This window comes from Kogia breviceps, chromosome 14 (assembly GCF_026419965.1).
Source record: "Kogia breviceps isolate mKogBre1 chromosome 14, mKogBre1 haplotype 1, whole genome shotgun sequence".
NCBI lineage: Eukaryota > Metazoa > Chordata > Mammalia > Artiodactyla > Physeteridae > Kogia > Kogia breviceps.
In genome coordinates this window covers 68,985,023-69,009,758 of record NC_081323.1, presented here as the reverse complement: position 1 = coordinate 69,009,758, position 24,736 = coordinate 68,985,023, and the positions used below count along the sequence as shown (strand labels likewise).

Genomic DNA, 24,736 nt, shown 5'->3' with positions numbered 1-24,736 from the left:
GAAGTCAGTCACACAGCAAGCTTACAGTATGGGGAAATACATGCTCCTGCTGCTGGGTTTGATCATTATGGCTATGGAAATCAGAGTGCAACTTTTAAAACAAAGGAGTAACAGCAGGTTTTGTTACTACAGGATTTGTTATTTCCAGAGTTTTCTTCTGACTTGTCAAACATGGCTTAGGACCTCTGCCTCAGTCAGAACCTAAGCCTTTTGCTCCCTGACCCAATGCTCCCTCCTCTAAGCCCTCATCCCCTGAGAACATCCCAGCTACTTCTGGAAGAAGAAAGCTTTGGCACTCTCTTGGCTCAGTTTACCTACACAATGGGGAACTACAAGCTAAGTATTCCACTTGGTACACGAAAACCCCTATTTTACCCCTACCTCCATACACTGGCTCTGAGAAGTTTTATCCAGGCAAGTTTGCCCCTCAGGGTCCAAGCTCTTAAACAAAAAGCTTTCTTTTTTCTTTCTTTGGCAATTTTTGGTCACTTTTAAACCTCCTGCTGTTAAGTCTACCCATAAGCCTGTTTGAAGTATATCAGTCTTTTTTTTTTTTTGCTGTAAAACCTAGTACTTATTTCTGTTTCTCAGAGACAGTAATTCTCTCAAGCTGCCCAGCAGTTAGCCTGTTTTGCTAGTGGCCCTAATACATGTTACAAGAATTTTATGACAGGAAGTTAACTTCTGATCCAGGCTTCAAGGCCTGAGGCATTCATGTTTTGCCACCTGGGACCTTGGGCCTGTGAAAGAATCCTAGAATGTCAGAATTTTAAGGGACTTTAGAAATAATACAATCCAGTGATTTTCAAACTGTGCTTTTTTCAAAAAAAAGCCCTCTTTCCCTCTCTCTCCTCCCCCAGCATACACATTCATTCATATACCTACTCATCCACTTCAGAATTGCTCATCTTTATGCCTTAGTAAAGATTTAACATCAATTTTTCTTTTAAAGAAAGGGTTGTATAGTTTCAAGCATTTGAAAATTACTGATTTACTCCAAATCCCTCATTTTACCAAAGGGAAATTGAGATCCACAGTGGGAAAGTGGCTTGGCCACTACTTGTCAGCAGAGATAGGTGATACAGCTGGGACTAGACCCAGAGTCCTGCTCCAATATTCCTCAGGCTTAGAAACAGCAAAACAGGCCCTATCTCTTAAAAGTTAACAGAAATGGTAAAGGAGGCAAGGGCTGGGAAGGCAGGAACACACTCCTGATATGTGGGAAAGGTAGGTTATAGTCACATCTAAGCCTGGGCCTTGCCCTAGAACTTCTTGACCATTTTTACTCAAGTGTCTCTTGTTCCAGAGAGGCTGCAGGACCTAAGACCTCTGCCTTTAAACTGGGATGAGCTGTCTCCTTGAGGGACCACTAAGTGTAGTTATAAGAGCAAATATGAGTAAAATGGGGATATAGTACCTCTCTCTTAGGACTGTGAGAGTTAAGAGATGATTCATTTCAGTTTTCATTTATGTGCCTGGATGTCAACAAAAGGCTTTTCTCCAAGAAAAGCTTAAGTCCAGAGAGTCCAGAGGTCAGAATCATGAAGGGGCAACCCTTCAGTCCTTACCTGTCAGTTCCTGGCAGTAGGATGAGGCAGAGGGTGCCTGAGCTCAGGCTGTGGTAGAGCTTTCCTATCTTCCTGCCCCAGCGCCAGGATGCTATCTTTGGGTGGTCCACCTTCAGCAGCTAGAATCAAAGCCAGGTGTTGACAGTCAGAGTACCCACTGCTGACCTTTGGAGGGACTGCAACATTCCTCAGGCTCCCAGGAAAGGCTCTGTACAAATCCTCAGTCTGAAGCCAGAGTCTATGCTGCAGGGTTCCCTGTCCACTCCAGCATCCCCAGACCTCCAAGTCAGTTTAGGGTCCTGAGTTAGGGAAACCAAATCACTAAGGAGAGCTCTAGTCTGGCCTCTGACATGAAGTATCTCTGTGACTGGGGCAAAGTCACTCACCAGCTCTGGTGTCTATTTCTCATCTGCTAAGTGTGGGACATTAGACTATGGCAGGGCTTCCCAAACTTAAACCATTCACCTTCTATCTTCACCCTTCTGTTGCATATTCCCTAATGGTTTTCTTTAAAGTGAGTCAGTTTCTTCCTTAGCTTCGTCTAAGTAATACTATCCATGAAACCATACATTCAATGTGGTGGTTGCATACTTTAATGAATGTTAGAAAAACAAGTTCATAACAAAGTGAAAAAAAGAGGTCCATCTATGACCACCAAAAATCATATTGTGTTATGTATGTACTACACTTCAGGAAACCCTAGATCACTAAAGACTTGTCCAGCTCTCCAACTTCCTGTATTAACCTCTCAAAGTCCCTTGGAGAGACACCTGGAAAACCTGATTTTAGCAAGTTTGGAGGGGGGAAAAGTATCAGAGATCTTGGAGAAAGAAAGGTGTGTCCAGGGCTGGAAGACACTGGAGAGTGAAGTAAGACTAGGGGCAGGGCAGGAAAAAAAAGATTGAAGGCTTAAGTGTCACTTGAGTAGGACTATCCTGCCTAATTTCCATAAACATCAGAAGGCCAACCACCAGAGCCAGCAAACCAAGGTAGCTAGCTACCTTTCCCCCCTAACCCCAGGATACATTTAATCACTCACCTGCAAGGCCTCCTGCTCTGAGGGAGGAGGTATGACACGAAGCCCTGGGGGCCTTGATTCAGGTGAGCCCCTGAGCCATGAATGGAGGTGCCTGGGAGTTAGGGCATGCCTGCCTTTCAGCTTCCAGTTCTTGCCTGTGAGAATGCCAAGGGCCCTCTGGGCACTGCCAAAAGTTTTGAATCCTGAAAGCAAGAATACCGCCCTTCTGTTATTAAGGACCAAAACCAAAACCAAAACAAACAAAAAAAACCTGATCACCATCCAAGCTGGAGCCCATCCAGAGCCAAGGGCGAAGGACAAAATCAGGAGATGTTGACCTGGTCCAGCCCAGGAGGGATTACTTGTTGAACATTTCCTTTCTCTGATGTCTTGTTACCACCATCTCTAATCTCCTTCCCCAAGGCTATATTCGATGGCACAGACTTACTCAAGAAACAGTATTTTTTCTGCTTTCCATTTTTAAGATCTTTAGGCAAGATCACAGCTTTCAGGCCCAGGAAGAGGCTGGACTGTTGCAACAGGCGTTCCTTGAAGGTTTCACTCACTCCAGACAGGTATATAGTACCTCGGTTCTCAGAATCTTGTTCCAGCTCATTCACAAGGGTGTCACAATCAAGGGTGAGCTCTGTCACAGGCCTCTGCACCTAACCAAGGAAAGATGGCGTTAATGGTAGAAAAGTCACCACTTCAAACCCCAGGCCTGTTACATACTAGCAAGTAGCTTAATTCTGCAGCTTCCTTATCTATACAAGGAAGCTAATGATAACTGCCCCAAAGGACTATGGTAGAAACTTAAGTAATAGATAAATACAAAATGTAAATAAATACAAAATGTAAATAATTTTTGTGTAAATAATACTCTCTTCCCTTTCCTTCTCTCCCCCACCAACTGCAATCAGTTCTCTGCCTTATACACCAATGAAATTCTGTTTAATTGCATAAGAAACCTCAAAATACCATTTGATTCCCCTGAAAGCTAAAGGGCAACCAAAAAAAACCACCCTGAACAAAACCATTTGGGGTCTAAGTAGTGATAAAGAGTACATGGAAGATGTAGCCCAGGCTGATTTTGACAAAAATGAAAAGCTATCATGTCTTAGGTCACCACTATAAGAATGCCAGCCTTGGCTGAAGGCTTTCCATAACAGAAAATCTTGTGTCTTAAGCCTCTCGAGGGTGCTTGTCTAAGCTGTTATGTCTTAGGGTGCTGTAAATACAGCCTTGAATAAATACAAGTATTGAAAATACAGGATTGAGTGAAGTGTACTACTTTATGCTTTCTCTGGCAACCCTACCTTGATGCAGGCACCTTCTACCAGGCTGCCATCCAAAGACTCTATGGCCAGCTGGGCACCTTCCAGGACTTCGTATTGTATACAGAGATGTGGCTGCAGAAAAATCAAGATTTCCTTACTTTTGCTTTCCAGGCTAAAACTGCCAGAGATGGGGCTAGGAACGGGGCCCACCTAAACTACAGTGGCCAGAGCCACCAGAACGGATGTTCTTGCTGTGCTGGGCTAGACAGTGATCACAGACCATCAATTTTAAGTGGAATCATCATGGTTCAGGGCTTGGTTTCTCAGAAAATAATCTTGTCACTTAAAATTGAAGACTTCTCTCCCTGGGTGGTATGGGGAGAGCACTAACAAATTCTTTACTACCCAACTTGCTCTTCATACCATTTATTATTAATCACTAAAGTTACCGCTGCAAGTCACAGGTAGACATTCCCATTTGCCTTATTAGCTTAATTTTAGACAAGCAGCTTTCCTACAAGCTTGGGGAGGTTAAGTTCTTCCACTGAATTTGTATCTTCAAATTGACTGCTTTTGCACTTGATTAATACCAGAGTGTCTAAATCTATGTGATGGTCTGAGCCACAGCATCATCATGGAGATTAAAGTGCTCCCATAGAAAACCTTCATTTTATTGGATTTGGCAATGATTTCCTGAATATGACACCAAAGGCACAGACAACAAAAAAAATATGGAAGTGAAACTTTATCAAAATTAAAAAGTGTATCAAAGAACAACCATCAACAATGTCAAAAGGCAGCAGAAAGAATGGGAGAAAATATTTGCAAATCACATGTCTACTGAAGGATTCATATCTAAAATGTATAGAGAACTCCTAAAACTCAACACAAAAAAATCAACCCAATTAAAAAATAGGCAAAGGACTTGCATAGACATTTCTCCAAAGAAGATATATCAATGACCAATAAGCATACAAAGAAATGCTCAACATCACTAATCATTAGGGAGCTGCAAGTCAAAACCATGAGATACTATTAATACTTCACATCCATTAGGATGGCTACTATCTAAACAACCCCCCCCAAACCAAAAACAACAACAAAAACAAGTGTCAGGGGAATTCCTGGCGGTCCAGTGGTTAGGACCCCCTAGCTTCCAATGCAGGGGGCACAGGTTTGTTCCCTGGTCGGGGAACTAAGATCCCACATGGGGTACAGCCAAAAACAAAAACAAACAAACTACAAAAAAGACCAAACAAACAAACAAACAAAAAACCCCCCAAGTGTCAGCTGGAATATGGAGAAGTTGGAACCCTTGGCATTGCAGGTGGGAATGTAAAATGGTGCAGCTGCTATAGAAAACAATATGGCAGTTCCTCAAAAAATGAAATGAATTATCATTTAACCCAGAAATTCCACATCTGTATATCACCCAAAAGAACTGAAAACAGGGACTCAAACAAATACTTGTACATCCATGTTCATTTCATAGTAGCATTATTCAGAATGGCTAAAACGTGGAAACAATCCAAATGTTCATCGATGGATGAATGGATAAACAAAATGTGGTATAATCATACAATGGAATGTAATTCAACCTTGAAAAGAAATGAAATTCTGATGCATACTACATCATGGGTGAACCCTGAAGACATTATGCTAAGTGAAATAAGCCAGACACAAAAGGACAAATATTGTAGGATTCCACTTATATACACAGAGTAGTCAAACTTATAAGACAGTTAATACAATAGTAGTTAATAGGCCTGGGAGAAAGGAGACTGGGGAGTTACTGTTTAAAGGGTACAGAGTTTCATATGGGATGATGAAAAAGTTCTAGAGAGAATGTACTTAATAACACTGAACTATATGTAAAAATGGTTTAAAAGGCAAATTTTATGTATACTTTACAAAAAGAAAGAAAAAAAAAAAAAAAGACAAGACAACTTACAGGAAGGAGTTACAGTCCCTTGAATACCCTTTCCCATCCCTCAGTCTATGTTCCCAGGGATCTTTTTATTTCTGTTTTTAGGTGTTGGAAAGACAATAAAAGATTTGGGGGAAAGCACATTTTAAACATCTAGGATTCTGCAGTTAGATCACTTTGGAAACTTTAATTTTTGCTTCACTTTAATAGTTACTAAACCTAATAGTTATTAGTTATATTATTAGCTATTACACATAATAGTTTAATGCACCAGATTAATAGTTGCCTATATCGAAATTCTAAAGGTACAAAAAAATTTACAGTGAAAAGTCTTCCCCTAACTCCTGTTCCCAGTCACCTAGTTCCTCTCTCCCTGGAGGCCTTCATTGTTACCAGTTATTGTATATCATTCTACAGATATTCTGTTATAAGTTATTTTCAATTCTTTTCATGGTTTCCTATCTCATAGTGGTTATAATGTTATTGCTTCATATATAGTAACTTTAGTCTTTATCTGACTTCCTGCTATGACCATGAAGATAGAGGCTTACTCATTACATCCTTTTAAAAAGTATGAATTTTTAAAATCATATACAAGTATTATTTCTTAAAAAGTAAAAATAATTAAACTCTTTATAGGGTTTTTATGTAAATAACAAACTAATAAACAAAACTTACTCTAAGAGATTGGAGAGCTAACAGCAACAACAACAAAAAGCCCTACTCCTCTAGTATCTTAATCCAGCTATGAGCCTCCTTTGGATTTAAGCCCTACAGACTTCCCGGCACATGGAAGCTACTGCTGTTTTTGAAAGGGCATTTTATCATTTAAAGCTGAAGTCACAAGCATGAAGCCCATAAACTACATTAAACCACTAGATGTATTTTTTGTCTGGCTTACATAATATTTAAAAAATTGGAGCCAACAATATGAAAATTGGCAGACTTCTTGATTCTCAAAACAAAAAAATCAGAAGATCTGGCAATATGGGGCACACATTCTTATGGGTCAACAGTGTTCCCATGAGACAGAGAATGTCTCACATTCCATTTGGTGACAATCAAGCTCAAATCACTAATACTTGAAGGACCCTAGAAGGCATCTGAATTTCCCACACTAGATTAGAAAGTCAAAATCTAAGTTTTCTTGTCTCATTACCTGATGGCTTTCAAGAATAAGAGTCGCTGACCGGACTGAACCAAAACTCTTAAACAGCCTCTTCAGAGCTCTAAGGTTACAATTTTTGCTAAATGGCCCAGCATAGACAGTTGACATCTCCATCCACTTGATCTTCAGCTATAAGAAAAACAACAGAATATAGTAAGGAGGTGGATGTGGAAAGAGAATTAAGTCAAATCTAAAGAAATCATGAGTCAAAACATGGGATAATTCCTTTCAAGGAATTTCTTAACACAAACACTTGCCAAATGTACAAGGATTTGTATACAGGCATTTCATTGCATCATTATTTGGAATAGCAAAAATTTATAAAGTGCAAATGCTGAAAATAGGTATATCATACAGTGGAAAACTATGCAGCACAAGGGAAATAAGATTATACAGTGTTATGAACAGATGTGTAAGATATACTGTTAAAGGAAAAAATAAAGTTGCAAAACAGTATATATAGTCTGATTCCCATTTTTATAAAAATGAAAATGGTAATATATTGATACATATAGAAAAAATTTAGGGAAGTATACAGTAAACTTAATGAAGTATGTATTACTTTCTTTAATGGAGGGAGATTATAATAGGTCAAATAAATCATCTAGCAGAACCCGTTCACTTACTCTTTTGCTCATCTCCTCATTGAGGGTGGGTGGAAAGGGTTCAAAAGAGAACTGCACGATGCTGAAGGTAAACAGGGGGATTTCCACTCTAGCCTGCTCAAGAACCTGCAGAAAACATCATAGCCTGGATGAAGCAGGAACCTAATAGTCTACTGTGGCTCATGGAGGTGAGCCACAGTAATATAAACAATGGTTGTCTTTTTACCCATATTCAAAAGCAATATGAGGCTGACTTCAAGGTCCAGAAGAAAATGGTGACACCACACAACCTTGTAGAAAAACCATATATAATCAGGAAAGAGAATAGAATCACATATGACCCAGATCTTTAGCATTACTAAGAAGCAGGCTACTACAATCTTCAAGTTACCTCTAAGTAAAGAAACAAGTTAAATTCTGCAAGCCTGTGAATAGAGAGGGAGAAGAGACACAAGAGACTCTGGGAAAAAAAAAAAAAATCAAGGGGCATGGAAGACATGGATGAAACAAACAAAATCAGCCCCAGAAAGAAAGTACAACAAAATGCCAAAATAATGAACACAGGTCACAACTTTGATAGTTCAGGCACTTAACTACAAGGAAGAGACTTGACAGCCTCAGAGAAGCAGTGCTTCTGGAGAAGAATCAGATATACAGAGAAGAGACAATACCCTGCTGGAGACACTGCAGTGAAGGAAAAGAAGGAAATAAAGAAATCAGGAGGGAAATTAAGGATCCTGCGGGGGGAAAAAAATAAAACAAATACCAATCCCTTCCAAGAGCATTATAGACTTCATCTTTTTCCCAGCACATCTTTCTCAAAAAATACCCCAACACTTTAAAAAAAAAAGAGAGCATGACATCAGCAAGATAGAGTACAAGGAAGCTTTAGGCTGTTAGTTTTCCATAGACACCAAGTTAACACTATATAGACCAGAATACCTTTGCAACAACTCTAGAGACCAGTTGAGAAGTTACAGCACTCAGAAACAACAACAACAACCAGAAGGGATTCTAGCAAAAGGGAAAGGAAAATATGTAGTTTTGTGTACCCATCTGTCCCTGCCCCCCTATCTGACCCAGCAGGGCTCAACACAGAGGAAATTTCCCACACTGGGGATCTTCCCTCTGGACAGAAACAAAAGTGGACCATGCAGCCAATGTCATGGCTAGGCTGGCACTGCCTGAGGGACTAGTTTCTGTCTCACCTGACTCAGAGCACTGAAAGGACTGGCAGCCTTGTTTGGAAGCCACTGAAAACATATGCAATCACCACAGCACATTAGAGCTGCAGTTACAAAGGCAGATAACAGGAGGAGCAACAGATTGCAAGCTCTGAGGAGAAACAGGGACAAGCTGCTCAGGGAATATGAGACAACTAAAAGCACCTGCACAAGCTCAGAGAAGACACATCCTCAAAGTATGTTTGAGAGGTCCTGAAACCTCAGGCTCAGCTGATTGGTGAAAGTCTTCCCCTCCACCATGCCAGGCACTAATAATTGGAGAGATAGTTGACAAAAAAAAAAAAAAAAACCTAAAAGAGAACAAAGATAGACAGACAACTAATGAAATCAGGAAAATTATGCATGAACAAAATGAGTATTTCATTAAAGAGACAGCAACTATAAAAAGGAACCAGATACTGCGGCGGCAGAGGCACTGGCGGTGGGGTGGAGCGGCCGGCTGAGCCCAGGCCAGCAGGGCCACAGGCTGCCAGTGTGCAGTGCCACCAGTCTGCCTGCCTGCCCTCTCCTCTTGGAGTGGCGGTGCAGAGGCAAGAAACAGCTACTATTATATGTTGTAAAATGGATGTCTTCTAAAAATTTCCTGAGAAGATGGTGGAGTAGAAGAACATGCGCTCATCCCTCTTGCAAGAGCGCCGGAATCACAACTAACTGCTAAACAATCATGGATAGGAAGACACTGGAACTCACCAAAAAAGATAACCCACGTGCAGAGACAAAGGAGAAGCCACAATGAGATGGCAGGACTGGCCCAATCACAATAAAATCAAATCCAATAACTGCCGGGTGGGTGACTCACAAAATGGAGAACAATTATACCACAGAAGCCCACCCACGGAAGTGAAGGTTCTGAGCCCCATGTCATGCTTCCTAACCTGGCAGTCTGGAAACAGGAGGAGGAATTCCCACAGAATTAGACTTTGAAGGCTGGTGGGATTTGACTGCAGGACTTTGACAAGACTGGGGGAAAGAGAGGCTCCACTCTTGGAGGGCACACACAAAGTAGTGTGTGCATCAAGACCCGGGGAAAGGAGCAGTGACCCCATAGGAGACTGAACCAGACCTACATGCTAGTGTTCGAGGGTCTCCTGCAGAGGCAGGGGGTGGCTGTGGCTCACGGTGGGGACAAAGACACTGGCAGCAGAAGATCTGGGAAGTACTCCTTGGCGTTAGCCCTCCCAAGAGTCGGCCATTAGCCCCACCAAAGAGTCTGTGGGTTCCAGTGCTAGATTGCCTCAGGCCAAACAACCATCAGGGAGGAAACTCAGCCTTACCCATCAGCAGACAAGGGGAGTAAAGTTTTATTGAGCTCTGCCCACCAGAGCAACACCCAGCTCTACCCACCACCAGTCCCTCCCATCAGGAAGCTTGCACAAGCCTCTTAGATAGCCTCATCCACCAGAGGGCAGACAGCAGAAGCAAGAAGAACTACAATCCTGCAGCCTGTGGAATGTAAACCACACTCACAGAGAGATAGACAAAATGAAAAGGCAGAGGAGTTTTTACCAGATGAAGGAACAAGATAAAACCCCAGAAAAACAACTAAATGAAGTGGAGATAGGCAACCTTCCAGAAAAAGAATTCAGAATAATGATAGTGAAGATGATCCAGGACCTTGGAAAAAGAATGGAGGCAAAGATTGAGTAGATGCAAGACCTGTTTAACAAAGACTTAGAAGAATTAAAGAACAAACAAACAGAGATGAACAATACAATAATTGGAATGAAAAATACACTAGAAGGAATCAACAGGAGAACAACTGAGGCAGAAGAACAGATAAGTGACTTGGAAGACAGGAAGGTGGAATTCACTGCCGCGGAACAGAATAAAGGAAAAAATAATGAAAAGAAATGAAGACAGCCTAAGAGACCTCTGGGACAACATTGAATGCACCAACATTAGCATTCTAGGGGTCCCTGAAGGAAAAGAGAGAGGGAAAGGACCCGAGAAAATATTTGAAGAGATTATAGTTGAAAACTTCCCTAACATGGGAAAGGAAATAGCCAGCCAAGTCTAGGAAGCGCAGAGAGTACCAGGCAGGATAAACCCAAGGAGAAACATGCCGAGACACATAGTAATCAAATACACAAAAATTAAAGACAAGGAAAAATTATTAAAAGCAACAAGGGAAAACTGACAAATAACATATAAAGGAATCCCCATAAGGTGAATAGCTGATTCCTTAACAGAAACGCTACAAGGCAGAAGGGAGTGGCACGATATACTTAAAGTGATAAAAGGGAAGAACCTACAACCAAGATTACTCTACACAGCAAAGAGCTCATTCAGATTCAATGGAGAAATCAAAAGCTTTAAAGACAAGCAAAAGCTAAGAGAATTCAGTATCACCAAACCAGCTCTACAACAAATACTAAAGGAACTTCTCTAAGTGGGGAACACAAGAGAAGGAAAGGACCTACAAAAACAAACACATGACAATTAAGAAAATGGTAATAGGAACATACATATTGATAGCTGCCTTAAATGTGAATGGATTAAATGCTCCAAAAAAAAGACACAGGCTCGCTGAATGGATACAAAAACAAGACCCATATATATGCTGTCTACAAGAGACCCACTTCAGACCTAAGGACACATACAGACTGAAAGTGAGGGGATGGAAAAAGATATTCCATGCAAATGGAAATCAAAAGAAAGGAGTAGCAATATCGTATCAGACAAAATAGACTTTAAAATAAAGAATGTTACAAGAGACAAGAAAAGACACTACATAATAATCAAGGGATCAATCCAAGAAGAAGATATGACAATTATAAACATATATGCACCAAACATAGGAGCAACTCAATACATAAGGCAAATGCTAACAGCTATAAAAGAGGAAATCAACAGTAACAGTGGGGGATGTTAATACCTCACTTACACCAATGGACAGGTCATTCAGACAGAAGATTAATAAGGAAACACAAGCTTTAAATGACACAATGGACCAGATAGATTTAATTGATATTTATGGGACATTCCATCCAAAAACAGCAGATTACACTTTCTTCTCAAGTGCACCTGGAACATTCTCCAGGATAGATCACATTTTGGGTCACAAATCAAGCCTTGGTAAATTAAAGAAAACTGAAATCATATCAAGCATCTTTTCCGACCACAACGCTATGAGATTAGAAATAAATTATAGGGAAAAAAAAGTAAAAAACACAAACATGTGAAGGCTAAATAATACGTTACTAAATAACCAAGAGATCACTGAAGAAATCAAAGGGGAAATCAAAAAATACCTAGAAACAAATGACAACAAAAACACGACAATCCAAAACCTATGGGATGCAGCCCAAGCAGTTCTAAGAGGGAAGTTTATAGCAATACAAGCCTACCTCAAGAAACAAGAAAAATCTCAAATAAACAATCTAACCTTACACCTAAAGGAACTAGAGAAAGAAGAACAAACAAAACCCAAAGTTAATAGAGGGAAAGAAATCGTAAAGATCAGAGCAGAAATAAATGAAAGAGAAACAAAGAAAACAATAGCAAAGATCAATAAAACTAAAAGCTGGTTCTTTGAGAAGATAAACAAAATTGACAAACCTTTTGCCAGACTCATCAAGACAAAGAGGGAGAGGACTCAAATCAATAACATTAGAAAGGAAAAAGGAGAAGTTACAATGGACACCCCAGATATACGAAGCGTAAGAGACTACTACAAGCAACTCTATGCCAATAAATTGGACAACCTGGAAGAAATAGACAAATGAACAGAAAAAATGAACAGACCAATCACAAGTAATGAAATTGAAACTGTGATTAAAAATCTTCCAACAGACAAAAGTCCAGGAACAGATGTCTTCACAGGTGAATTCTATCAAATATTTAGAGAAGACCTATCCTTCTCAAACTCTTCCAAAGAAATGCAGAGGAAGGAACACTCCCAAACTCATTCTACAAATCCAACCATCACCCTGATACCAAAACCAGACAAAGATACTACAAAAAAAGAAAATTACAGACCAATATCACTGATGAATATAGATGCAAAAATCCTCAACAAAATACTAGCAAACCGAATGTAACAACACATTAAAAGGATCACACACCATGATCAAGTGGGATTTATCCCAGGGATGCAAGGATTCTTCAATATATGCAACTCAATCAATGTGATACACCATATTAACATATTGAAGAATAAAAACCATATGATCATCTCAATAGATGCAGAAAAAGCTTTTGACAAAATTCAACACCCATTTATGATAAAAACTCTTCAGAAAGTGGGCACAGAGGGAACCTACCTCAACATAATAAAGGTCATATACAACAAACCCACAACAAACATCATTCTCAATGGTGAAAAACTGAAAGCATTTCCTCTAAGATCAGAAACAAGACAAGGATGTCAACTCTTGCCACTATTATTGAGCATAGATTTGGAAGGCCTAGCCATGGCAATCAGAGAAGGAAAAGAAATAAAAGGAACACAAATTGGAAAAGACGTAAAACTGTCACTGTTTCCAGATGACATGACACTCTACATAGATAATCCTAAAGATGCTACCAGAAAACTAGTAGAGCTAATCAATGAATTTAGTAAAGTTTCAGGATACAAAATTAATGTACAGAAATCTCTTGTATTTCTATACACTAACAATGAAAAATCAGAAAGAGAAATTAAGGAAACAATCTCATTCACCACTGCAACAAAAAGAATAAAATATCTTGGAATAAACCTACCTTGGGAGACAAAAGACCTGTATGCAGAAAACTATAAGACACTGATGAAAGAAATTAAAGATGATTCCAACAGATGGAGAGATATACCATGTTCTTGCACTGGAAGAATCAATATTGTGAAAATGACTACACTACCCAAAGCCATCTACAGATTCAATGCAATCCCTATCAAATTACCAATGGCACTTTTTACGGAACTAGAACAAAAAATCTTAAAATTTGTATGGAGATACAAAAGATCCCGAATACCCAAAGCAGTCTTGAGGGGAAAAAAATGGAGCTGGAAGAATCAGACTCTGTGACTTCAGACTATACTACAAAGCTACAGTCATCAAGACAATATGGTAGTGGCACAAAAACAGAAATACAGGTCAATGGAACAGGATAGAAAGCCGAGAGATAAACCCACGCACCTATGGTGAACTAACCTATGGCAAAGGAGGCAAAGATATACAATGGAGAAAAGACAGTCTCTTCAATAAGTGGTGCTGGGAAAACTGGACAGCTACATGTAAAAGAATGAAATTAGAACACTCCCTGACACCATACACAAAAATAAACTCTAAATGGATTAAAGACCTAAATGTAAGACCAGACACTATAAAACTCTTAGAGGAAAACATAGGTAGAACACTCTTTGACATAAATCACAGCGAGATCTTTTTTGATCCACCTCCTAGAGTAATGGAAATTAAAAAAAAAAAAGAACAAAGGGGACCTAATGAGACTTAAAAGCTTTTGCACAGCAAAGGAAACTAGAAACAGGATGAAAAGACAACCATTAGAATGGGAGAAAATATTTGCAAACGAATCAACGGACAAAGGACTAATCTCCAAAATATATAATTAGCTCATGCAGCTCAATATTAAAAAAACAAATAACTCAATCAAAAAGTGGGCAGAAGAACTAAATAGACACTTCTCCAAAGAAGACATACAGATGGCCAAGAGACACATGAAAAGCTGCTCAACATCACTATTAGAGAAATGCAAATCAAAACTACAATGACGTTATCACCTCACATCGGTTAGAATGGGCATCATCAGAAAATCTACAAACAACAAATGCTGGAGAGGGTGTGGAGAAAGGGAACCCTCTTGCACTGCTGGTGGGAATGTAAATTGATACAGCCACTATCGAGAACAGTATGGAGGTTCCTTAAAGAACTAAGAATAGAATTACCATATGACCGAGTAATCCCACTACTGGGCATATAGCCAGAGAAAACCGTAGTTCAAAAAGACACATGCACCCCAGTGTTCACTGCAGCACTCTTTACAATAGCCAGGTCATGGAAGCAACCTAAATGCCCATCAACAGACGAGTGGATAAAGAAGATATGGTACACATATACAATGGAATATTACTCAGCCATAAGAAGGAACGAAATTGGGTCATTTGTAGAGACGCAGATGGACCTAGAGACTGTCATACAGAGTGAAGTAAGTCTGAAAGAGAAAAACAAGTATCATATATTAATGCATATATGTGGAATCTAGAAAAATGGTACAGGTGAAGCAGTTTGCAAGGCAGAAACAGAGACACAGGTGTAGAGAACAAACGTATGGACACCAAGGGGGAAAAGCAGGTGGTGGGGATGTGGTGGTGGGATGAATTGGGGGAGCTGGGGATTGACATATATACAGTAATATGTATAAAACAGGTAACATATAAGAACCTGCTGTATAAATAAATAAATAAAATAAAATTCAAAAAAAAAGAAAAAAGAACCAAACAAATTCTGCAGCTGAAAAATACATTAAGTGAGTTGGAAAATTCACTAAAGGGGTTCAACATCAGACTTGATCAGGCAAACTTGAAAACAGATCTTTGAAATCATTAAGTTAAAGCAAAAAAAAAAAAAAAAAAGAATGAAGAAAAGGAAACAGAGTCTGAGAGCCTTTGGGACACACCATCCTTAGGACCAATTTACAAATTATAGGAGTCCCAGAAGAAGAGAGAAAGGAGCAGAGAGTTTATTTGAAGAAATAATGGCTGGAACCCCTCCATATCTGAGGAAAGAAATGAACATACAAATTCAATAAGCTAAAAGAACTCCAAGAAAGATAAATCCAAAGAGACCCACACAAAGACACATTACAATCAAATGGTTAAAAGTCAAAATTAGAGAATCTTGTAAGCAGCAAGAGAAAAGCAAATCATCACATACAAGGAAGCTTTCATAAGATTATCAGTGGATTTCTTAACAGAAACCTTGCAGGCCAGAAGAGAGTGGCATGATATATTCAAAGTGATAAAATAAAAAAACCATCAACCAAAAAAAGAAAACAAAAACAAAAAACAACCATCAACCAAGAAAACTGTATCCAGCAAAATATGCTTCAAAAATGCAGGGGAAAAAAAAAAGTTAAGAAAGTTTATTATCACTAGGCCTGCTCTTATAAGAAATGCTAAAGGGAGTCCTTCAAGATGAAAGGATACTAGACAACAACATGGAAAAGTTTTCCAGTTAAGGTAATAATTATGGACACATATAATAACCTGTATTAATGTAACTTTGGTGTATAAATTCACTTTTAATTCTTATTCAGAACTTAAATGACAAAAACATGAAAAAAATAACTATATGCCTATGTTAATGGGCATATAACATATAAAGATGCAATTTATCATATCAGTAACAAAGTTGAGGGGGTAGAGCTTATAGGAGTACAGTTTTTGTATGCAATTAAACTGCTATCAGTTTAAAATGGAATGTTATAATTTTAAGATGTTTTATGTAACTGCAATAACTGCAAAGAAAACATCTATAGAACATACACAAAAGGAAATGAGAAGGGTATCAAAGCATGTCTCTACCAGAAAAAAAAAAAAACCCAAAGGAAGACAGTAGAAAGGAGAGGAGGGACAAAAAGCTGTAAGACATACAGAAAACAACAAAATGGAAATAGTCCTTCCAATCTAGTGATTACTTTAAACAGCAAAATGTCAGCAAACTGAATTCAACAGCACATTAAAAATATTATACACCACGACCAAGTGAGATTTATTCCTGGAATGCAAGGACGGTTCAATGTATGAAAACAATTCCATGTAATATACCACATTAACAGCATGAAAGACAAAACCACATGATCATTCAACTGATGCAGAAAAAGCATTTGACAAGATTCAAACTCTTTCGAGATAAAAACACTCAAACTAGAAAAAGAAGGAAACTACCCCAACATAATAAAGGCCATATATGAAAAGCCCACAGCTAACATTACACTGAAAGGTGAAAGACTGAAAACTTTCTCTAAGATCAGGAACAAGGATGCCTGCTCCTGCCACTCTATTCAACACAGTATTGAGAGTTCTAACCAGAGTAATTAGGTAAGAAAAGGAAACAAAAGCCGTCCAAATTGGAAAAGCTCTCTCTGTTCACAGAGGACATGTATAAAACCCTAACAATTCTACACAAGCAATGTCAGGACTAATCAATGAGTTCAGCAAATTTGAAAGATTCAAAATCAACACACAAAAAAATCAATTGTGTTTCTACATACTCTAACAATGAACAATCAAAAAAGGAAATTAAGAAAAAAATCTCGGGCTTCCTTGGTGGCGCAGTGGTTGAGAGTCCGCCTGCCGATGCAGGGGACATGGGTTTGTGCCCCGGTCTGGGAAGATCCCACACGCCGTGGAGCGGCTGGGCCCGTGAGCCATGGCCACTGAGCCTGCGCGTCCAGAGCCTGTGCTCCGCAACAGGAGAGGCCACAACAGTGAGAGGCCCGCGTAACGCAAAAAAAAAAAAAAAAAAAAAAGAAAGAAAAAAATCTCATGTACAATAGCATCAAAAAAGGATAAGATACTTAGGAATAAACCGAACCAAGGAGGTGAAACACTTCTATGCTAAAAACTATAAAACAATGCTGAAAGAAATTTTAAGACACAAATAAAAGGAAACATTCGATGTTCAGGGACTGGAACACACTATTGTTGTCAACAGTATACAAAGCAATCTATGGATTCAATTCAATCCCTATTAAAATCCTAATGTCATTTTTTGCAGAAAAAGAAGAAAATCATCCTAAAATTCATAAGGAATCTCAAAGGACTCTGAATAGCCAAAATAATCCTGAAAAAGAGTCAGATGACACAAACTTCTTGATTTCAAAACATATTAAAAACTACAGTAATCAAAACAGTGTGGTACTGGCATTAAGACAGACAAACAGACTAATGGAACAAAAGAGAGTTCAGAAATAAAGCTGTGTGTATATGGTCAAGTGATCTTTGACAAGGGTACCAAGAACATTCAATGTGAAATGGATAGTTTCTTCAAAAAAATAAGACTGGGAAGACTGGATATCCATATGCAAAAATGGGAAGCTGGAACCTTATGTGCTGGTATGATTTCCAGGACATCTTGTTAAGGGAAAAAAGCCAACTGCAAAAGATTTTATTTATATAGTATGTTATCTTCTGTGTAAGAAAGAAAAAGAAATAAGAAAGCGTATATATATCTACTTTTCTTTACAAAAAATGGAACAAAGGAAGGATAAATGAGAAAGCAACGTTATTTACTTACATGAGATAGGTGGAGGGTGGACTGGGTTAAATAGATATGAGAAGGAATGACACTTCTTTTAGTATACTTGTTTGTGTAGTCTTTGGAAGCATGTTAATGTTCTATAGATCCAAAAAATAAATCAACAAGGATGGAAGAAAGGAAAAAAATACTAAAACTAAAAGCAAATTGAAATAAATGAACCCAACTGTATTCTAAATGCATAAGAGCTCATCTGAAGGGGAGGAAAAAAGGAATCCAAGTAACTTATAAAGGGAGATACAAAGATGAAATGAGGAAAAGCAATGAAGAATCCTGTGCAAGGGCTGAAATTAGAGGTACTGGTATAGACACGTGATTTCTTAAATATGTATTTGTGTGTACATACATATTTGTGTGTGCGCGCGCATATCCTACCTACATGCATATATTTCCTAACTCTGTCTGCTTTGAGGGGCTAGAAACAAAGACATCCCAGTAAAAATATGCACACCCAGCACCCAGATCTTGGTTTCTAATACAAAGATGAACCTGACTTTCTTATTGTGCCAGTAGGAAGAAAATGCTGAAAAAAAAATATGGGTGCATGTCACAAGGACAGAGGGGCCAGCTTGAAGGGGCTACTGCTTACCAAATCTGAGAAATGTGTAAACCAAAACAATTTAGTACAATTATAAATTATAAACCACTGAAATAAACAGGAATCCATGAGTCCACACAGAATTAATGAATGAATGAACAAATAAGGTAAAGGGAGGACTCTTGCTCATAGAATACTGAGTAACAACTAGTTAATATGGAGGAAATATATAGAGTTGGAAAACCATCATTGTACAATAAAAACTGGTTCACAGTAAAAACTGGTTCAGGTAAGAATCATCAGTTTTTGCTAAATATAAGAGGAGATGGGGATTTTGATGAAAAGCAGGATATTTGCTATTCTTAAAGTATATCCTCACGTATTATTTATTCAAAGCAAAGGGAAAAAATAGTAACTCTACAGTGGAAAAACTAGCCAACATCTTGTTAAGGTCATCAAAATAAACACAAGAGAGGGACTCTTGTTGTGGCATAACCTGAATCTAATCATGAGGAAATCCAAAATGAAATTACCAATGTCATGAGAGACAAAGAAAGATTGAGGAATGGTTCCAGACGAAAGGAAACTAAAAAATGAAATGTCATATAGACATAGGAAGAGAGAGCAAGAAAGTGTAAAAAGTGCAGGAGCACACACACAAATAATAAAGCAAATGACGCAGAGTATTAACAGAAGATGAATCTAGATAGAAGGTATACAGATATTCCACCATTCATGGAAGTTTCCGGTAAGTTTGAAATTATTTCCAAATAAAATGCTTAAAAAAAATTACAGAGCCTCTGAACAAGATGACATAAGTTCATGTTTTGATGCATCCCTTCTGCTATACACATATAGCTATGATAGGTAAAATATATTTAAAAAAATAGGTAAAATATATTAAATATATTAAATTAAAATATTAAAATATTAAAATATTTTAAATATATTAAATATATTTAAATATATTAAAATATATATATATATATATATATATAGGAAAACCAAAAAGATATAGTCAGGCTAAAAACCAAGATAAACATCTCCATGAACCAGAAAAAAGAATAGAAATTCAAAGTGGTGTGCAAGGCCAAAGCCACAGGCCTGCTAGAATCTGGAAACAGACACTGGCAGCTGACAGTTCTGCTCCTATGGGGTAATTGAGACTAAAAGTGCTCCACACAAAATTTGAGGTAGAAGCCAGACTGGCTAATGGTAGCCAAGGTTGCTGATGAAAAAAAGCTTGATACTTGCATGGTTTGCAAAGGGTTACATTACCCTCTACTCTGAATGCAACCTCCAAAGAGATACTGGGTCACTCACCTCTTTATTTGAAAGGCACTTAATAGTTTGACAGTTTTTGGAAGAAGAAAGTTCAGTAGCATCTGCCTCCTGAGTCAAGAAAAGGAGCTTCTGGCCCATTGAGTCCAAGCATTCTATAACACTGTAAAGAAGGAGAAGAGATCAAGGTAGGAACAACAGTTTTCCCTAACCCAAGAATTACTTCTCTATACTTGCACTGTCTAACCTGGTAGCCATTAGCAACGTGTGGTTATTTAAATTAAAATTAAATAAAATAAAAATTCAGTTCCTTAATTGCACTAGTCACATGTACTATAAGGTCCACATGTATGGACCTTATTGGACAGCACAGATATAGACCATTTCCACCATTACAGAAATCATATTGAACATTGTTGCTCTACATTTAGGGAGAGGAAGGATAAACAAAAAATATACTCAAAACTCTTTATCAAAATTTAGGCTAGATTCTAAGGATCTGATACATTTACTATGGTATGGAGACAAACCTCTTCTGAGTCTGTTTTTTGTTTGTTTTTTTCCCAATCTGGGCAATACATCAAGGCTATAGCCGACACGTCTAATCAAAATACTCACTAGTCTTATCATCTCCCCCAATGCCACTTAGTTCAATGTATGTCAATGTCTTACTTTTTTTGTAAAGTGAGTTATTTTAAGACCAATCAACAGATTCAGAAAATCGGAAGAACAGATGCTATTTAGGGCAGTAGGTGGTATTTTTCCATCCATGGTTTTTCTAATGGAAGAATGTTACTCATATTATTGGTAAACATTTCTCAATAGACTCAAAGGAGGAAAAAAATATTCCAGGTTTTGTTGTTAAATAAGAAACCAGATACTCCATTTGTCTTTGTGACTATTCAGAACTGAAAAATATTACCTTGTGTTTAGCTGCTGAACTACTTCTGCTGTATTTCTCGGCCCTAGGCCTGCTGCTTCTAGTTCTTGGTGACTAGCTAGTGCCTCCAGATTTAGTTCTGCAATCTGAAGGAAAATAAAGTGGTAAAATCATTTAATATCTTGCAAAGTATTTGAGGCTAAAAAAAAAAAAAAAGAAACCAACAAACAAAAAAACACCCAAACCCCCCAAAAATCCAAGAAAAACCCACTCAAGTGGTGTTCTCTGTTTCTGTAGACAGTGACTTTGCTGTTACCACAGTCCCAGGCTGGGTTCAATAGTTACCAGATGGTTTCTGGCTGCTTAGCCAAGAATGGCAATATGTTACCAGCTGCTGATGTAGTGACATGAATATGGGAAAGGGCCAAGTATGGTTAAGTGAAAAGCAATGTCAATTTTGGCTCATCATTCATTCCAAAGTCACTTAAAACTTACTTCTCTGCAAACATGCAACTTTTGGAAATTATAAAAGAATGGCTTTCATGGCAATATAAAAAAAGACTTTATTGGATTAACACAAAATCATGAAAAGTATTCTAGTTTATTCTCTTTCCATAAAGTGGGAGCCCACTTGGGAGTTCTGATGTGTAGAGATACAGACTTTTTACTTAGAATCATTTTAGATTTGCAGAAAAACTACAAAGACAGTACAGAGTTCCCACATATATCCAACTGCCATTTTCAACTATTATTACTATCTTAGATTAGTATGGTGTATTTGACACAATTAATGAACCACTATTGATATGTTATTTTTTTTCTAAAATTTTTTATTGGAGTATAGTTGATTTACAATGTTGTGTTAGTTTCTGCTGTATAGCAAAGTGAATCAGTTATACATATATCCACTCTTTTTTAGATTCTTTTCTGGTATCTTATTATTAACTAAAGTCCATCCTTAATTCAGATTTCCTGAGATTTTACTCAAGTGAGATGCAATTTTTCCTGGAAATCAAGTGGCAGCATAATAGAATGCAACTGTTCTCAAAGTGTGGCTTGAGAACTCCTAGGGGTTCCAGAGACCCTTTCAGGGGGAAGTTTACAAGGTCCTGTCTTCTCCAACTATATAACACAACAGATTGGATGTAAAAGCAGATATGAGAGAGTCACTAGTCTCCTTAATAGGAGCTTAATAGCTAGACATTAAAGAGATTTACAAAATATGTAAAACAATGACGCTCTTCTTATTAATATTTTTGAAAATGCTTTTTCCATAAAAATACATTTTTATGTTAACATGACTTTAAAAAATATTTTCAACAAATTAGTAAATATAATTTTTCTCATATGGTCAATGTTGATAGATATGACCCACAAAAACAAAAGCTCTTAGAGGATAAATGGGTCCTGAGACCAAGTTTTTAGAACCTCAGTGCAGTGGTTTAGAGCAGGGGTTGGCATATTACAGTCATTGGATCAAGTCCAGCCCAATGTCAGTTTTTTGTAAATAAAATCTTACTGGCACACAGCTGTGTCCTTTTATTGACATACTGTTATAGCTGCTTTTGCACTACCAACAGCAAGTTGAGTAGCTGTGATAGAGACAGTATGGTCTGTAGAGCCTAAAATATTTACTATTTGGCCTTTACAGAAAAGGTTTGCTAATTCCTCATGTACAGCAAAGACAGGCTTTAGAATCTGACAGACCCTGGTTTGAATCCTGGTTCTGCCTTTAACTGTAGGACCCTCAATAAGTTACTAACCTTTCAAAACCTCTTAACGATCATATATATAATAATATCAATAGTTAACTTATAGGGTTGCTATAAGGATAAGATAATGTACATAAAGCATTTTAGAATAGTACATTTCGTAAGATCTCAGTGAATGTTGGCCATTATTCACATGCTGCATAAGATATTTTACAATGTCTTTCTATCACCATGACACAAAATACTATTTTGGCTTTTTATTATTCTATATGGACTACCATTTATTTCATAATGGGGTCATGTTAGAAAATATCACACAATGGGACAATCTAATAGGTTAGAATGTGTTATAACACAGTCTGTCAGAAACTACATCCTCTTCAATGCCTCTTTTATGTGCTGTTCTAATCCAGGCCCACTGAACTGCTTTTGAAACAATGATATGCTACTCACACCCCAAGAGAGCAAAAATCTATCTAGATTTTTATAATTATCACAATTATTAGCATCAGCTACAATGAATTAAAAGTGGCATGTGGGATCTTTAGTTCCCCAACCACAGATCAAACCCGTGCGCCCTGCAGTGGAAATGCAGAGTCTTCACCGCCAGACCACCAGGGATGTCCCTCAGCTACAACAATTAACACCACATTATGGTGCTTAATATATTCATGGCACTGTGCTAAGAGCTTTATACTACATAATATCTCATTTACCCTCACCAATATCCTAGAGAAGTGTGCTCCCATTTTACAGATCTAGAAACTAAAGTTGCTCTGAGAAATTGCCCTAGATATCATATAGCCAGACCTATTTAAAAACAAGGAAGTCCAACTTCAGAGACTACATATTTAACCACTAAATGATGCTAGTGATACAGGTCTTAATTTCAAATACATGTTCACCTTGAATTACACTGCCATTTTTGTAAAGAAAGGTAACAGCAGGATATGGTGGTCTGTGACTCTGTTCTAGTCTCATAATTTTAAGGAAAGCAAAGGTACTAACCTTCTTTGGGCCATATTTGAGGAAATACCGAGCCAATTCAAGGGTTGTTCTAGCATCTTCTGTGGCATCATGACCAAACCTGTCTGGACACTGTATATCCTTCCTGGAAAGTCAAGGTAAAACTGACATACCTGGGAGCATTTTTAATGACAGATTCTTTCATCCCAAATATTCTGGCTACATGTAGAATTTCAGTATTCTAGTAATTAGATTTGAGTCACAACAATCAAGATTCCTTTATTACTTAGTGCCAGGACCTGAGAGGTACTGAGGGTAGAGAATGATCAGGAATGGCTTTGTTTACAGCAAGCATATCATCAAAGGCTACTCAATAAAAAGTCTCTGGTAAACTCCCCAGCCAACCCCTTGTCTCATTTTTTAGACGTAGCTGTTGTTTTAAAGTTACCTTCCAGAAATTTTCTATTATATACAAGAGTCTATTATATAATTAAAAATCCTTTGTTTTTTAAAATCTTAAAAAATACATGTTTATGTCTATAGATATATCTAAATCTAATCTACATCAATCAATATCTCAGTATTTACACATCTTGTTCTGCATCTCCATTTTATTCTCAGTAGCATCTTAGAGGTCCCCTTATTAGCACATAAAGATCTATCATATTCAGTAACAAAGTATTAGTCATGCAGATAACCATAATTTATTTAACTAGTCCTGTAGAATATCTGAATTCTTTTGGGCTATTTTAAATCATACTATAATGAATATCTTTGTACAATATGTGTTTGTACATAATAGGATACATTCAATATAGGAACATTATGTTTCGAAATTTTGTGTAACTTCTGCCTCTTCTCTGTCCAGTTCTATCCATCAACCTTCAGCTATGAATGCAACTACTTTTTGTATTCCCACAGTTTTTTCATTTCTGAGTCATACTTCTCTCTGAAGTTAGGATCTCAGCATTCATAATAATGTTTACAAACTAAGTGGGAAAGGAGAGAGGCTGAACGTTGCAATATGCATTAAATAAGATATAATATTCTAACTTATGTGCAGTCTATCAGGACAATATTATAATATGCAAACAAACCTACCCCAAAATAACTCTGGCTAAGAACTTGAGCTTAAATCTTCTGCCCTGCTCTCTGACATAAAGCAATGATGTATCAATAACATATGGATGTATCATCTGAGAAGGAAAGAGAAAAGAATGAGTAGCATCCTATGCTAAAGGAAAAAACAGGTGGGTTGGGGGACAGAAGGCTTTAGATCTGAGATTAATGAAACA

General features: G+C 37.8%; 1 protein-coding gene across 5 annotated transcripts in view; it reads right to left on the bottom strand.

Moving 5' to 3' along the window:
• Positions 1-24,736, bottom strand: part of REXO5 (RNA exonuclease 5) — a 43,211-nt gene that overhangs the window by 1,643 nt on the left and 16,832 nt on the right. For 4 of the 5 annotated variants that reach the window (XM_067013273.1, XM_059036969.2, XM_059036968.2 and 1 more), the window contains exons 10-19: positions 24,543-24,637; positions 23,484-23,586; positions 20,806-20,909; positions 19,926-20,046; positions 7,585-7,689; positions 6,950-7,087; positions 3,903-3,995; positions 3,035-3,251; positions 2,608-2,789; positions 1,569-1,687 (exon numbers count right to left, since the gene is read on the bottom strand). In XM_067013273.1, coding sequence (XP_066869374.1) covers positions 1,569-1,687; positions 2,608-2,789; positions 3,035-3,251; positions 3,903-3,995; positions 6,950-7,087; positions 7,585-7,689; positions 19,926-20,046; positions 20,806-20,909; positions 23,484-23,586; positions 24,543-24,637 — 1,277 coding nt within the window. The remainder of the gene's footprint in view (positions 1-1,568; positions 1,688-2,607; positions 2,790-3,034; positions 3,252-3,902; positions 3,996-6,949; positions 7,088-7,584; positions 7,690-19,925; positions 20,047-20,805; positions 20,910-23,483; positions 23,587-24,542; positions 24,638-24,736) is intronic. The other variant, XM_067013274.1, reaches the window with a different exon arrangement.